This window comes from Coptis chinensis, chromosome 1 (assembly GCF_015680905.1).
Source record: "Coptis chinensis isolate HL-2020 chromosome 1, ASM1568090v1, whole genome shotgun sequence".
Classification (NCBI taxonomy): Eukaryota; Viridiplantae; Streptophyta; class Magnoliopsida; order Ranunculales; family Ranunculaceae; genus Coptis; species Coptis chinensis.
In genome coordinates, this window is record NC_141456.1 from 2,186,504 (window position 1) to 2,203,973 (window position 17,470).

The 17,470-nt window shown below is 36.9% G+C and overlaps 2 protein-coding genes across 3 annotated transcripts; both read right to left on the bottom strand.

The window, feature by feature from the left end:
* Positions 1–1,257: 1,257 nt before the first annotated feature.
* On the bottom strand, positions 1,258–5,423 carry IMPL1 (myo-inositol monophosphatase like 1). Its single transcript, XM_086599385.1, has 10 exons — positions 5,071–5,423; positions 4,900–4,967; positions 4,419–4,552; positions 4,168–4,256; positions 3,635–3,692; positions 3,482–3,534; positions 3,171–3,269; positions 2,975–3,088; positions 2,144–2,245; positions 1,258–1,560 (listed from the first exon to the last, which is right to left on the bottom strand). The coding sequence occupies exons 1-10, from the start codon at positions 5,356–5,358 to the stop codon at positions 1,462–1,464; spliced, it is 1,104 nt and encodes a 367-aa protein (XP_086455511.1). The 5' UTR covers positions 5,359–5,423; the 3' UTR covers positions 1,258–1,461.
* Positions 5,424–5,983: 560 nt separating this feature from the next.
* Positions 5,984–14,028, bottom strand: LOC147521228 (protein argonaute PNH1-like). 2 transcript variants are annotated; one of them, XM_086599280.1, is made up of 23 exons: positions 13,919–14,028; positions 13,640–13,840; positions 13,107–13,588; positions 12,712–13,028; positions 12,493–12,620; positions 11,997–12,112; positions 11,622–11,728; positions 11,370–11,502; positions 11,172–11,288; positions 10,352–10,459; positions 10,196–10,258; positions 9,294–9,416; positions 9,063–9,204; positions 8,365–8,486; positions 8,141–8,266; positions 7,881–7,978; positions 7,706–7,771; positions 7,304–7,367; positions 7,050–7,185; positions 6,818–6,891; positions 6,614–6,708; positions 6,474–6,505; positions 5,984–6,370 (listed from the first exon to the last, which is right to left on the bottom strand). In XM_086599280.1, exons 1-23 carry the CDS (start codon positions 13,983–13,985, stop codon positions 6,198–6,200), a joined length of 3,090 nt encoding a protein of 1,029 aa, XP_086455406.1. In that variant the 5' UTR covers positions 13,986–14,028; the 3' UTR covers positions 5,984–6,197. The 2 variants fall into 2 exon arrangements, with proteins under 2 accessions (XP_086455406.1, XP_086455376.1); XM_086599250.1 differs by having other exon boundaries at positions 13,107–13,840.
* Between the last annotated feature and the right edge of the window lie 3,442 nt (positions 14,029–17,470).

Here is a 17,470-nt window from a genome sequence, read left to right on the forward strand (position 1 = left end):
TTTGGTTCGGTGCACCGAGTTGCAAATGACAAATAGTTGCAGATGGCATGTGATTGTATTGCATCTGATTGCATTGCATCCAACTTGTTTGTGCTTGGTAAACCCAAAGCAAAAGAATGTAAAGTTGGTTACATTGTCCCACAACTTTTTTTTCACATCTTATAAAGTTGGTTACATAATCCCACTATTTTTTTTCAGATCTTATATAAATAGAAACCACTAATATATTTGTGTTTATATCTATTTTTTACACAAAAAACCCGATATATTTTTTTTTTGCAAGTGGATGTCGATATTTTGGAAACTACTTCCATATAGTGCATATAATTGCAACTTGTTGCATCAACAGTCGTTGTACATCAATTTTGCACTTTGGTCTACTGCAAACACTGTAGATTTTTTTTCGTGGGTGGTTATAGTGGAAATGAAGTCGGTGCATTGAATGCTTTGTAGAAATACACGCATCTAAAGCTACATAACTTGGTAGAATAACAAATGACTATATGCACTACAGAGGGACGCCATGTAAAAGGCGGAAATATATATATCCAACTAATAAAAAATGTCCATTCTAATAGGATTTGATTTTTAAAAGGTCTTAAATTCAAAAAAGAGGGCATCTTTACGGCTTAAAAAACCCAACCTGGAAAAGTAGCAAGATATTGACGCTCCCAAGCAAGTTACCATAATAAATTTTTTGAGAGAGCTGGACGGCATAGGATGACAAATTTAAATGATTTAGACCAAGAAACTCTGTAGATCCGCAAGTAAAAAAATTTCAAAAATAATAAACAAGGCATAAATTATGTAACGAAACCTTTTACGACTTCCAACCAAAATTGAGTCAAGCCTCATATCTTCGACTGCACTACAAAGCTTTTCGATTGAATTGGTTTTAAATTTTGGACCTGCACCAACCAAATATATAAATCATCAACAACATGTCCTCCATAAGAACAAATTACAAAAAAAAAATGCAATGGAAAACTAGAAATACCCCTTTAGCCCTAAAATTTAAAAGCTCTCCATTGGACTTGTTCTAAACGGAATTTTATTTTATTTTTTTATTTTATTTTTATTTTTTATTATTTGTTTATTTCACCATGCTCTGAAATTTCACACTGCAACAGTCGTACACTCAAAATTTGCACTTCCTGGTCTCACTGCTAAATTAACTTCATTGTAGATTTTTTTTCCCTCGTGTTTTTTTTTTGGTCTATAGTACAGTGAATGAGTGAAGTCGATCACAATGCAAAATCATTGAATGAAACTTTGTAGAGCCAATGAGGTAGACACGCAGCCGTCTAAAGCTACATAACTTGGTAGAATAACCAAATGGTCGAGCCCCTTCGCAAGTTACGTCACATAAACTGCAATGAATTAACAGCAAAGAATTGTAAAAAGATAAACTGCAAGAAGTATACTACTCCAGTAAAATCTATGTAACAGAAGAAATACACTTCAGAAATCTGTGTAGTAGTTTTCTGGCTTAAACCACAAGGAGAGATCAAGCCCATTTTTCTTCAGCTTCTCTGTTGCAGGACCTATTTTCTCCAAAAGCTGAGATCCACAAAAATATCAAGCATTAGGGCAATATCTTAATGCTTCTTATCTTCATGTTATTTTTTATAAGGAAAATAATAACCAATGTTTTTACATATATTGGTCATTCATTCATTTATAAGAAATTGAGCATTGTAACAAAGCAATTATGTTTCCTTGGTGCCAACCACTCTATGATGATCAATTTTATGAGATATGTAAATGTTGACCTGGTAATGACAGGAACCGCTATGTCTATACTTGGCTGAGAGCCTGAGACATTCACGGACAGTTATTTCATCAGATATTTAGAGGGATGGGGCACCTCTAATACTAATTCATCGATATCTCGGGTATTGCAATCTGATCAAATTTTAGATTTCAGCTTCAGCATGGATTCATGGAACACATGAAGTCACTCATTGAGCACTCTCTTGAGGTCACTGAGTCTCTATATTCGAAGTCATTTTACCCAAATCACAGGGGCATCAAACAGTTTTATATGATACTATATAGTCCACTATCTAACAATCAGGTTTCTGCTTTAGGAGCTAATCCAGTGTTTATGCCTCACATGTTTAGCAAAACTGCAAAGACTTACCTTGGCATGCAGAACACCATTTGATACCAACACAGATCGATCAAAAACAGAGAACTTCTCACCGTCCATGCAAGAGACAGCCCCGCCTGCTTCTTCAACGATCTGTGCATGCGTAGAGAATTAGACAAGCAAAACAGAGAGCTAGAGAATGATAACAACAATATCTGTTACTAGTATCCTATCTGTAAAATACTCAAATGTTATCGATAAAACAAAAAAAAATAGTATCCTATTGTTGACACATAGAATAGTGCATCTAGTTGGGTTCTCTGCAGCGACAATAGCATTTCGTACAGTGGATACAAGAAATGAGGAAAAAGACAAAGATAGTAAGATACTGACTCCTTTATATTTCTGCATGACAAAACTGATTAAAATAGTAGTATAAATCAAGTGTATGAGAGCATCTCTAATGTACCCCTCGTCCCCATCCATTTCCACTCAGATTGTCAAAAGAATGTCTTTGATGGTTCCCGATTTCTTCCCCATTGCCATAAATTCAGTATCAGTTTCCGCACTCCCACAGTTTGGGGGTCAAAGCAAGCAAATAAATGTCACAAACCTCATTCTAGGAGGTTTGTTGGCAAATTAAGTGTTGAACATCTTACTTTTGGAATACTTGCTTTCAATTCTTTCAGTAAAATAAAAATTAGAAAAGCAATCAGTTTCACACAATATTGTCCATCATCCGTTTTTTTACCCAATTCTTTACATGTAGGGTTATCAAGAAATCCTCACAGAACACTAAAAAAATGAGTTATGTGACTGTTTTTCATTACGGTTTTAACTGTCTTAATGTGGAGTACTGTGCAATTATGCAAACGACATTACCAGAACTCCTGCAGCCATGTCCCATGGCTTTAGACGGTATTCCCAATAAGCTTCTACGATTCCCAAAGCTACATGACACATGTCCACCGCAGCTGCACCTAGCCGCCTCACGCCCTGTAAAACGAATAGTAAATAAGTTCATGAAGCAACCAAAAACACCTTTGCAAGTGTTATCGAAAGATGAATTACAACTTACCCTGCTGATATCAGTAAATTCTTTGAATAACTCTATGTTTGTCGCCCATGCATCATCATGTTCATATCCAAACCCAGTAACCAGAAGAGATCTCTCTACCTAAGAAAAGGTGGTAGAAGATAAATCCATGGGAAAATTCATCTGAAAGAGCCGAAATTGTTTTTAAGGAAGAAAATGCATACATACTTATTATTCTGGTAGGAAAGCAAGGTACAGTTTTTCTAATGCCTATAATGAAGTTTCAATTCTTTTAGTAAACGAGTGATACAGAAAATTAATTTTGAAAAAAAAAAATTGGCAGAAATATTAACCTGGTCAGTTTGACTAACATGAATCTTTTGTCCATTACAAAAAGCTCCGCCACCTAACCAACATTTGGACACTCTTCAGTAAGAGTGATATCAAATGAACCACAACATAAAGAAAATACAATATTACAATCTGGTATTGGCAACCTTGTTTACCTGCTAATGCAGAAAATGTGCGAGTATTCCAACACATGGGGCCGCCAACAAACTCAACCTAGAGACATAAAGTGACTTTATAAATATCATGATAATTGTCTGTTGAGATGCAGCAAAAAACATTGTTAAATATTTATTACAAATAGTGATATGTAAAATAAGTAATAGCACATAGTGAATTTTAACAAATGACAAAATAATGAAATTAGTTTTCAGTAGTTGTCTATGGCATAAATTCGTGCTGCATATAAAAAGCAATATCAATAAATATTGGGTATTGAACATGGTGACACTTTGGGGAGTTTGTTCAAAAGTTAACAGAATGAAAAGGTTATGACTTCACTCCGTTTCTGATATTTTCCAGGAGTTGAAAGGATAAAGTATTAAAGTCTACTATCTGATATAAGAGAATTCCACTCCTCTGAGTCATAGTAAATATATGTTTTGTTTTTGACTTCTATAGTTTTCAGGCATTACTGTATATTGAGTTCCAGTTGAAAAGCATTTTTATTGAAATAGGGAACTCTAAATACCACAGAAGCAGCTGCTGGTTTTCCTCGGAACAGAACTCCCACTGATACAGCAAAGCTGGGATAGCCATGAGCAAAGTTTGTTGTCCCATCTAAAAATTACCAGAGGCAGGATAGCTAAAAATTTAGAACGATTGACATAAACCAAAAAGAAAAATTTGAATCAGTGGTCTGGAGTATGTCAAAGACATATTGAAGTCATTAAACTAAGAATTGGTGGCAACATAAGAATGGGAGTAACAAGGAACGCAAACCTAGAGGATCGATGCACCACAGATAATCAGAAGAAGAATCTCCTATAATCCCACCCTCCTCCCCAAGAATAAGGTGATCGCTGAAGTTTTTCCCCACAACTTCTAGGATAGCAGCCTCACTCATTTTATCTGTGCTGCAAGTGATTCAAAGGTGAAAGGAAGCATTTTATATAAGGTGTCTTTGTATTTACTGGAATTAAAACTAGTACATCGTAGCATTTTATGATCGATTTACATCCTATATGATGAAGGAGTGGGGAAAAATAGTCAGACTAGGCTATTCTGCTTATTGATTAGTCGAAAAACGGTTCAATACACTCACCACAAAAACCAGAATGCAGCTAAAGTCAAGATGAAGCTTCCACTAGTTATGCTTGCATATACATACTTTGTGCCTTGGCCTCGGAATTATTAATTTAAAAAAGTAGATGAACTCAAACAAGTACTGATACCAATCTACATAGAAAAAAAAGTTGCTTACTCAGTCACCAAATCTGTGAGTCCTTTGTAACTAATATTTCGAGGTTTATTAACTGCCTCCATCACAACCTGAAATAGTAAAAACAAGAAGAAAAGAGGCACATGAATACATAAAGTAGAACAAATGGCAATGCATTGAGTGAAGTATAAAAGAGGTCAGCAAGAGCGAAACCTCGGCGCCAGTCTTTGCAGCGAGTTCGACGACTTTAAGGAGTTGTTCAGGAGGGATTGGGCCAACTGAAGTGGCACCAACTTTGGGGTGGTATGGTTTTTTCTCATATTGAGTTCCAGATAAAACGGATTTGGTACAAAATAATTTGGTTGTTTTGAATAATAGACCGCGTTGAAATCCGAGAGAACAAGTTTTGAATGGGAGGAGGAGTCTTTTTTGGTGTACAATTGGAAGTGAAATTTTGAGAGGGCGTAGAATTGTGGGCGACATGACAGAATTACTACTCATTTAGCAGATGAGTCAGATCTTCGGTTATTCTGTTATCTCGAGTTTCGACTTTTGTCTTTTATTTAAATAATAAGGACTACAGTAGATATATAACTCTATTTGTATTATAAACCTACCCAATGAATTGAGAGTCATTATTTTGTGAAGACGTTCTCCCACAATGAAGATAATATATATAAAACCTTGTCAAAAGTTGTTTAAGAAAAAAAACCATCTCAAACACATCTCTAAACTAGTATACTGCTATCGTATTAAAGGAGGGGAGGAAGAAAAGAGACGAAGACAGACAGAAACCAACCAAATGACTTTTTCTATACATAGTTCCGGCCCAAAACGTTCGCTCTGTTTACTTCGAAGATTAGATATATTCAAATCTGTTGATTTTTGGGAAATGAACTCCATTGCAGGGAGATATTCACCAAGAAACACAGCCAACTCATGGTTTTCCGTGATGAGGTTCACTTTGAGATGGCTTCATGCAAATAAGTAACGGGCTCCAGTACTCAATCAACCTACATTTGTCGGATTTGAGAAACAAGAGAGACGAATTACAACGACACTGGAGAAATGGCTGGGAATTACAGTACAAAAACAAAAACGAAAAGAGTCCCAGTTACGCACAAACTTCCAAGAAATCCATTAAGTCCAAGATCCTATTAAGTCAAACCATTTACATAGGACGAAAACAGACCATTATTGAAAGGTTTATTATAGTTATACAATAAGCTGATTAGCATAGACTCCAAAGAGCTGCAAAACATCACTGATGCTTTTAAACCTGTTTAACATGAAAACAGAGTTACGAATAGCCTGAATTACTGATTCCAATGATTGGACACTCAACAGTAATACAGCAAGTTCTTCAAATTATTACAGAGACTTGGAAGCTGTCTGACGTCGGCAGGATTACTAGTGCTGCTGCTCCTGACTGAGGTTTCATCGGAAACTGAATCGTCAGTTAAGTAACATCGTGCGCGATAAGCAGCTAGATGAGCATAATATGCTGGTGCCGCTGTTAAACCATTAAAACAAGCCCAAACCAAAGTCATTACAGATTTTGCATACAAGTAACAAACACACCCCAGATCCTAACAAAGTCTGGATGAGCTGCTTACCATATGAAACAGATCGAGTGCACCTTGCATATCTACACAACGGAAAAAACAATTATTGACCAAAAACAAGAAATTTGTATATTATGAGACTACAGTGCCTAGCCAGAAAACAAACAGAATGCAGGGAAACAAATACATACATGTAACATAGACCATTTGTCAAAGTGTAAAGCTGATCTGGTGTGAACTCATTATCATCCCGCAAAACATGGTAGTGAGCAGGACGACTTGTACCCTTCAGCACCGCAAAACCAATATCATCATCATCATCAATGAATATAAAGAATACAAACTTAAAATTGAACATCATGCATCAATTTCCTCGTTAACCTAAACATGAATACCTGAATACCAGTATGGCTGCATAAGTAGAAGTCGAAGTCACGAGGATGACAGATATCTGAATCCACAACGGTTCCTGTACAAAAAGAAATGACACAAGTCTTAACTCTCAAATTTCCAACAAAAATAAACATTACAGATCTAATCAGCCGGGGAATAATCGTAAAAATGAAGAAAAGTTAGCCATCTATAATTGAAGACAAAGTAGAAACTAAACAGAAAAGAACATCTTACCAGGACGTACGTTTCCACTCTTATCAGCATCGTTATGGTTGGCTGGAAACAACTTTGTATGATGGCGTTTTTGCACCACCACAAATGTTATTGGTGGCACTGGCACATCAAACTTTTTAAATTCATCTAACCATGCCTGTGACCAGATTAAGAAACGGGTGAGGAACCAATAGTTGATACAAATCTGTACTTAAATAACATTAACTGAGGAACCACTAGTGAACATGTTCAAAGAGATCAAGTCTAGCCCTTACCTCTTCAATAGCTGTTAGTTCATACTTGCGGACTTGACTGAACTGACCTTCGCTAACACCATCTCTACAGTGAAGAAAAATAACGAGGCTTAACATGCAGCGGGAAGCAAGCGGCCAATGTGAGAGAATAATGACAAGCATTGAACAGACTCTTAACTTCAAGTTGTATACGGTAATTATGGAATGCAGGACTTAAAGTTGTAAGTGTTTACATGCTTATATTCCTTCTATGCAGTCAAATGTAAACCTAATATGCGATGATTATCATTCATTCCTACTTTTAATCATTGTAGGCTAAAAAAATCTTGGCATTTTTTATGCTAGCTTGTTCATCAAGTATCAATTAAAAGTAAACTGTCGCACGAAACTAATGCAAATCTTACAACAGCTCAATCCAGGTACCTGTAGAAAATGATCCGTTCAGGCTTCATCTGTTTGTTATTTTCCACAAAAGAGCGAAGATGTTCCCTACATATTTAAAGTATGTCAGACAAGTTCCCTAAGAAGATGGTCAATACGAAGCACTTGACCCTGAAAAACTTGTAATACTCCAATTTGACAAAAGAACAAAACCTACCTGATCATTCTACGCAGATCTAGGATAATTTCCTTCTGCTGTGTAGAAAATATAGGAACATAGTTTGTGACATGTGGCCAGTTTTGAGAAGCCACGACCTGCAGATAATCACATCAAGGGCTATTAAATGAGACTTTTAGATAGCAGAATCACCATTCTACAACTTCCTGCTGCAATAGATGGGCTTGAATCAACCTAACTGCAAAGGAAAGGAAAAAGGACAAAAAGGCTGGGGTTCTGATGGAGATCAAACAACTTACAGCTGCAATAGATGGGCTTGAATCGTCGCCAGGATTAGGATGAGTAACATCAGCCCCAAAAATTATAGTTCGTATGTCAGTGACCTTATCAATTTCATCCTTAATCACCGTGTTAACTCCACCAACCTTTCACATGAAACAGTAGGGATCTCATAAAAATCAAGGAGGCAATAAAATCTAAAGAAACACATAGAAGTGTTGGGGGAGGGGGTGGTGTTCCAAACCTTCACATTTATCTTCAGAACAATGTTTGCCAGAGTTTGCGGATGCATTTTTTGCACGGTACCAGCCAAGAGGCACTGTGAGACAAGTCCAAGTTCTGTCTCACAAATCCTCTTAACTTCTCCTGAAAATTTCAGCAAGAGTTTGGTGAACAAGGGCAAAATTGGGTAATAAGTAGAGCATTTTTCACTAGCCACAGACGTAGAAGGTAGGACAAAAAAATGAAACTATAAATTTCCTGTTTGGAGCGAGTTTTGTACATAACAAATGTTACACTAAATCTAGAGTACAGGCCCTTCAATACAAAGACAGTAAATGAAAGTGGCCACAATAGTTTGACAACATTTACGAAAAAAATAACAGTAGTTTGACAAGTTCAGAAAAAATTATTGTTGGTTAATCACTGACACTTGTCTAGACTCCACAGTTCTAGTGAGTGGCCAAATTAGTCAGGTTGTTTGGCATACATTTATTATCAGTGGACAAGATTTAGTGTTGGGGAAAAAAAATGAAATATGTGAATGATCATATATTTTCAAAAACTCCAACATCCCAAAGGAACTTGTAAAAACTTAAATTGCCATATGTCAAAAGTAACGGACAATCAAGGCACAGGTATATCAATGACAACATTTAAAAAAAAAACATGTAACGTTACTATTTTTCTTGGCTACAGAAGCAAATCAAGTATTGTATGTACCATAAATAGGGCCATTATTCTCTTCGGGTAAAATTACAATCAGTAAATCAAGTTGTTTTTTGTCCTTCAGCTTGTACAGCTCTTCTGCCACTCGTACCGGGGAAGCCGAGTATGGTGGAATTTCTGGATTATGATTGAATACCTAAATGAAACAATGGATGGACAGATTAATATTCCCCGAAAAAGAATTTTAAACAAATTAATACAAAAAAGAAACCACATGAGTCATACCATGCCGTGAGTGCAGCAAGAATCTGTAAGCTTCCTGCAAAATTCGTCAGCAACTTCCTTTCGGACATTTGGGGCAAAGTTAAGGTAGGTCCAGGAGTTCACAGTTGCCCCTTCAAACAATTTCTGTATTTAACAAGAAACATAAATCTAATTGCTACACCACCAATCATTTAAACAATCAAATATTTTCATAAAATCAACTCTCCAAGCAAGAGATACAAGCAGCTATGGTTTGCGAACTTTAGGAAAAGGAAGTATGAAAAACTGTTAAATAACTGAAGGATACAATGCATACACAGCAATGGGGAGAAATGCACTATTAAATTTTTGATGCCTTTAATTAGCCAAAAACATTATAATACAACATATATAGACCAAAAATAAGAAAAGGAAAAAAACTCAGTCAATCGTAGGTTGATGTCATGAGCAACTTAAAAACCTAAAAAGAATGTCACAAGCCAACACCTATCAAATATTACTGCTGAGGGCCACTTCACTTCGAAGCATGATGGAGAGGTGTAGCAACATTATACCGATGGGACCGTAGGTCTAATAAAAAATTTGGGAACCCAGTGATATCACTGTTTTTTCAAAATATCCCAAGACCAAGGATATAATGGCAGATCTTTTCAGATTTCCATTATGTAAATCTTACTGTACAATATGTCAGACAGTATGGATACTTTGTGCCTTGCGTGGATCAACCACTCAGATACCATGTTCAAAAGACATGTGCACAGAAACAGACAGCAATCAGCAGAAGGAACCACATACACACACACAAGCCAAAACATATGCACTAATTATCCCCTTTTACACTAAGAGAGATATCCGCTTTCATTCAAAGTCAAGTCGCATTAATGTAAATGATTACTTGGTTTTAGCTTATAATCGGAAAATACCTTTCCCGTCATGTTCCACTGTCCTGATGTTGGCCGACATGAAGTACCATCATGGTAATTTAGCTGTGTGATACAACGATTCATGAGACATGGATATAGAACAATTACGTTCTATATCGCGAAAAAATTTGGAGGTGAAAAGATAAGTCAACTAACCAGTGGTGGAGGCAGTAGGCGCGCTTCCGCATAAGTAGGATCCTCACTTATTCTAATACCAAATTCTTTGGCATATTCATCTTCGAGATAATTACTATCACGGACCAACTGAGCACATATGGAAACAAAACTAGGAATTTTTAATCAATTGTAAAATTTGAGCACCAAAAAAATCTAAACAAAATGGGTAAATGCATTTACCAAATACTGGGTGTTTCACATAGCAAAGACAAACTACTAATAACCAAGACAGACGTAGGTTACCCGGCTAAGATATCAAGACCAATAAGGCCAAAAAGAAAAAGGTAAATAGATCCATCTCGGATATATAGAGTTGGATTGCACCCACAGAATACTTATAGCGTCCTTAGTTGGATTATAATGGCTGTAAGTTGTAAAGATCCACCTCCACAACCCCACTTAGCCCCAAGGCCCAAAGCTCACTATGGGTGTTGAATTTTCTCAAAGAGCAGAGACGTTTAAGGCTTTGTTACCAAATTTGTAATCTTTGTTATCAAAAACTCAGTTTTAGCAAAAGTAGTGTCCAATTTGATGGACACACACGAAAAGCGTTTAGCTTCAGAAAACCCAAGCCATGATGTGTTCAACTACGTAGAGTAAAGAAACTCCAATATTCTCTCTTTTTCACATGGTAAAACAGAGTAACTGACAACAGCTAATGCCACTAAGAGATCAACAAACTAGTTAAAGTACACTACAAGAAGGTTTTGAAAAAATTACAGACAGATAATATGCTGTATTTAATGAATTGTAACAAACATTAAGTTGGAAAATATTGTACAAGGATTTAAGCGTTTACCTCTATAATTTCTTCCTCGCGCTTCATTGGTTTCAGGCTGTTTAACTTAACCAAATTACCAGTTTGCTTTGCATTCAACCGCTTGGTATACCTTTGACCACCAACAATCTTGCAAACCTGAAATGGCCATTGTAGCAAAATCACCAAGGAGTTAAGAAAAATTCAAGCATGTGCAAAGTATAGTGCGCATGTGTTGACCTCCATTGGTAACCAAGTTGCTTTACTGCCCACTTGCAAACAAGGCAACGAGGCATACTCAATATTTATATGGTACGTCTCACGGAAATGCTCAACAACATATTTCATATGTCCACCATCACCCACAGGGAACCTGTTAACAGTGAAGTTTCGTCAAGCAAAGAAATGAATAAGTAATGTGAAAAACACATATATTCATACAAAAAAAAGTCATATGAGATTAAATTTCGATATCATAACAAGATTATTTACATTAATTCTTTAGTAGGCTCTCTTGTTACACCAGATACTGTATATTTTCGACGAAGGTTCCCACGATGTGTAACTTCGATCTTTAGACCTTTAAGAGCCTTTCTTACCTATCAATCAATAACCAACAAACATATCAATTATATAAACCAAAGATAATAAGAATTGTTTAATAATCTATGAAGTCTAATTTGAAGTGAGAGGAATGTAAAATTCAAGCTTACAAATACTAATCAACCCATCATATGTAGAACCGGATGAAATAAACAAAACAAAAGAGTGAGTCCAATTGTAAGCTCCACAATACATAAACTCATGACCATATAGTAATACCGAATACACCAGAGAATCAAATTCAAGGTTGGGTAGGAAGTTAACCTTAAATCTTTCCTCATCACACAGTGTTCTATTCCTGGGCAACACGTGGATGTTCAATACTTCTTTAACAAATTCAGTCACCATGAGTGGCTCAACAAAGACAGCAGATGAAACATCTGGAAAAAACAATGATAAATAACATTATCAGTAATCTATGTCTTCTGCAAACCTAAGAAAAAATGGGACTGCCCATTATCTATACCAAATTCAACATATAACAAATGAAATGACAAATGAAGTTGCTTGTACACCAAGCCACTCTTCTCGTTGATTACTGCAAAATGTGAACACATAGCATGCGAAAAGCAAATTTGGCAGACACTTCAAGAAAAGAAAACAATAGCATTTTCTTATGTTCAAATTCAAAATGCCATTATTTTGATCCATTTTTTCATGATATAATTCAACTGAGGCCAGTGATGAACATAGAAAGAAAACAGGGGAAAGAAAACTAATGGATTATGTGATGTGGGCTACCGAACGAAATTGAGCTTACCAACGTTGACTGATAAACCGTTTTGAATGGGGCGTACACTTTGGAAAAACCCCCTCCAGGCTTGCAACCCCTCACCGATATTCGCAATAAAAACATCAGAAAAGAATGATCGCTTCACAGGAATATATCTGCAAACCGAATTCAATATAACTTTTAAATCAAACTAAATGTGCAAAAACATCCTACACTCTGACAAATAAATCAACAACAGCGAATTACCTAGCATTTGGTGTTTGACTCAAAACAATATCAAGGGCCCGAATAGCTACAAGAGATTTCTTATTCTCGCCAACCAAATCAATATCATAAACCCAATGGATTGTCACTTGAAATTCTCTACTAACACCTCTCTCATTAGGGACAACAACCTTGAAAACTTTAGATATAAACGGAAGCAATTTCGCCGTATAGATGCATTTCTGACCATCATAAGCTAACAATATATTCCCAATATCACTTTGCTTATATGCTTCTTCCAAATTTCTCATCACCAGTCTATTAAGCTTTTTCACCGTTGTTGCAGGAGTAATTTCCACCTAATTATTTTAAAAAAATAACATTTATATAAAACTCAATCAACTGAAAATATAACATTAAAGAAAAATGATACTTACATGGTACTGATAAATTTGTGGGAGTGGTGGGCATAATTCTAGCATGAAATGATTTGTTCTCACTTTATAACGTCTTCCTAGTGTACCAAAACCAGGTCGCCTAGGAATCTGTGATGATTCTTCTCCGCTCAATTCTTGAACCAACTTCAAGTTTGATGAAGAACCAACTTCAAATGAAGATGTTTTATTCGCTTGGTGCAGATCGGGATTACTAGTAATAGTAGTACCACTAGACAAAATTCTTTCTTTCTTACTTCCATATTGAGGATCATTATTCTTGATCCAAAAACAACCACGGCCACCTCCACGGCCCCTATTATTTGACGGCCAACCACGACCACCATAATTCGAGGGGCCTGCACGACCGCCGTGATAATTTGAGAAGCCACCTCGATCGTTCATGGGCCCACTACGACCGCCGCGAACATTTGAGAAGCCACCTCGATTGTATATTGGCCCGCCACGATCATTTGAGAAGCCACCTCGATCGTTTATGGGCCCACTATGACCGCCACGATCATTTGAGAAGCCACCCCGATTGTGCATGGACCCGCCGCGATCACTTGAGAAGCCACCCCGATTGTGCATGGACCCGCCACGATCATTTGAGAAGCCACCTCGATCGTTCATGGGCCCACTACGACCGCCGCGATCATTTGAGAAGCCACCTCGATCGTTGTTATAACCACGTCCACTACCACTACCACGACCACCATCTCCATAACTGTGACGACCTCTTCCATGTTGATAACCACTACCACTACCACTACCACTACCACTACCACGACCATCATCTCCATAACTGTGACGACCTCTTCCATGTTGATAACCACTACTACTACTACGACCACCGCGTTGAAACTGGTCTTGGTGAGACATGACGAAAAAAAAGAGAGATGAAAACAAGAAAGTGTTTTTCGTTTTTCTTCACTACTGAGTGCAAGAAGTGAGGAGTATGGTTTGTGCCTGTTTATAAAACGAAATTAAGAACTTTCTAGAATGAGGAAGCGTAAAAGTCGAGAATACGTATCGTTTAGTAACTGATTTACATATGGTTAAGATAGTGACGCGGAATCGCATTAGTGGGGGTTTGTCTTTGGTAACTAGTGTTTATTGTTTCTTGATGTCTCGTTAATACCCCTTGTATGCTTTGGAGTCATGATTAATATGGCTATTTAAACATGGTTAGTGTCGGTTTAGAGTCCGGTTATTGCCCGTTGATGGTCTCGAAATACACACTTTGACCTCCACATTTGTGTGTCGTGTATCTCGGCACAGATTTAACAGTGCAATAACACGGTTATAGAGATAAATCTCTATATCCAGTTATAGAAAAACCGGACTCTTCGATTTAATATATATATAATTTTTATTAGTTACCAAAAAATAATATTTTATATTGGTAACTACTAAAAAAAAATAAGAAGAATGATCCTGGGTTTGCTTCTTTAATCTTTAGGGGATAGCCAATCACGACGGACGGATTTTGTGTCCATTTTATTCCTTGGTCATGAAGAAAATTAATTTTAGAAAGAGGTTCTTTGTTTTCCTTTGTCACGAAGGATTGTGTCCATTCGATGTTTTCCTTCGTCGTGAAGAAAATGAACTTTTTTACAAAGAGGTTCTTTGCTTTCCTTTGTCAGGAAGAAAAAAAAATCAAGACTGCCACAACAAAATAATTTTTTTGCGAATTTAATGATGTGGCATTTAGTCATATCATATCTCGGTCTATTAGAAAAGGCCAACTCAACATGAAAGTTTAGGGCATCTTATGTATGTGCCAAGTGAACATGTATACTAACCAAGCTTGAGCAACTCGTCTAATAAACAAGCCAAGTGCTTAACTGTAATAACGTTGGGCTCAATAAGCTCGACTTCCACCCCCTATTTGAAGGGTCAGTTGGTTCAAATCATTTAGCAAACAAGTTGGATGCAGTGTATCCATCAACTGTTCAGCAAAAAAAAAAATGTATCTATCAATCAACATAATTAGTGATATTGGTGTGCAATTGTGTTAACAAAACTTTGGCGCACAGTTTAGCACTCTGGCTTGAATGTGGCTTTTTGGATCATTTCTTGACCGACAAAACGGATATTACTTTGTTTGGTTTTTTGTTATTTTTTCCAAAATGCGCCTTTGATTGTAAGTTGCACGTAATTTAGAAAGCAATAGGATGCAAATTTAACTTCGGACAATTTGATTATTTTAGGGGCACTTTGCATTTTTTGCATACCTTATCATCAAGCAAAGTGCGATCACGCTCACTTCCCATCTCACCGTTCAATTGACGAATCAGATTGCTTGTACAGTGATGTGACATTGTGGCAAACTTTGCAATTACCGCCCGTACGGTTTATGACGCGACAACACTTTCAAAAAGACTTGGTTGACCAGTGATCATTAGACACACCATCTAGGGAAGAGAGGAACCGTTAGGTATCACTCTCATACGGGACCCACAACATCAACCTTTTGTAACCTCATCTGTGTAAGATTCCACGTCAGTCATTCAATCCTTGAAAGGCACAAATTTCAGTCGCTCTCCCAGAAATCTTGGGCTGGCAATCGGCATTCGTGACCCAGGCACCCAGCACATTCACGTGTTTTGAATTTTTGATGCTTACTGATTCCTTTTTTTTTTTTCGATGTAAACTTACTGTCTTAAAATTAGAGCATGTCTTCAGTTCGCAGGTAATATGGGCCTTTGGATCAGTACTTTTGCTATTAAATACACACGCACTTCTTAGTATGAGTGGCTGAGATGTAATGGCGCACCATACATCTCGCGCACCATAGATTTAGCCTTAAAATTAACCCACCTAAAGGTGAAAAGGAAAACAGAAGTTGTCGACCATACACTTCAGAAGAGCAGAGCTTCCCGGCTGATGGTAAGCCCATTTCGCTAGAGAGTCTGCATCCCCATTAAAAACCCGACTGATCCAGTTAAAAGTATAAGTGGGTGTTTGGTTCTCATTTTTTCAAAAAAGTATTTTTTCTTAAAAAACACTTTTATGAAAAAGTATTTATTCTAAAAACAGTTTTTCAATAAACGTGTTTGGTTGTGACTTTTCTTAAAAACTATTTTATCAAATCGATTTCAGTTTTATGTTTACCGATATATTTTAAGATATCTTCAAGATAAATCACTAAAAGTCTAAAACATCAGGGGAGTTCATTTGCCTTTAGCTCAAAAAGTGTTTCCTTCAAAGAAAAATAGTTTTTTAACTTAAAAACAAGTTTTACCTAATTATCATAAAACAAGTTTTTGGGACCAAAAAGTGTTTTTTTGGATGAAAAACTATTTTTTTTAAATAGAAACCAAACACATTTATTTTTCAAAAAATGTTTTTTCACTAATAAACACTTTTAGCAATAAATAAATAGGATCCAAACACCCCTAAGAGTTAAAAACTTGAACTAAGAACAAAATGTGGGACTCGGCACTTCCGGTGCCAAGGACATCTTCCCCTTGGGCGCCTTCATTCTTCCCAAGTTATCCCCTACAACATATCTATCATAGTTAAGTTGCCTTGCCGGTAAGATAGCCACCTCCGGACTCCCCATTTGCTCCCATTTCTCGCTTCCCCAATATCCACGAGCCTTAAACCTTGGCTCCTTTGCTCCAACCATTCATATTTACTAGCAATTGCTCCAGCTCCAGCCCATCATGAGTTCCTATTATAAGAAGCATCAAACCTAATCACAATGCTGTCATTTGGAATTTCATAAAACAACTTATCTATTGAGTTCTTAGAACAATTGATGAGAGTTTGAGATATAAAGGATTATTCTCTTAAGGATTCATAGCATTTGTCTGCTAGTATTCTGCTATGTCTGATGATGCGGTCTCTATTAGCAGTCCTTTTTTCAAATTTCATCTCATTTCTGGACCTCCATATATGTTGAAGCAGGTACATAATATGAGTCCCAGCCAGACATAGGTCCCTGTCCTTGCTATTGCACCAAGATAGGTAGAGCTCCATTCTGCCCCTCAAGCTATGAGGCTGCTGTGTTGGAGTTATTCTCGGCCCCACTTGGGAGCTGAACCAAACTATTTGAGTCCAATCACATGTGAAAAAAAAATGTTATGCTGTTTCTAATTCCTTACTGCAAAAGGGGCAAGAGAAGTCCCCTTTCATGTTCTTTTCAGTTAACCTATCTCCCAAAGGCAGCACGTGCATGTACACTTTCCAGATAAACATCTGCAGAGAATATGGCAGAGGAGCTGGCCACATATGCTTGATAGTTTTGTAGTTTACATTAGAGCTTTGCCCCATCTCACATTTATTGTTTTTGAGGAAATCATAAGCAGACTTGACAGTACGCTTCCCAGACTTTTCCATAGCCCACACCATTTTGTCAG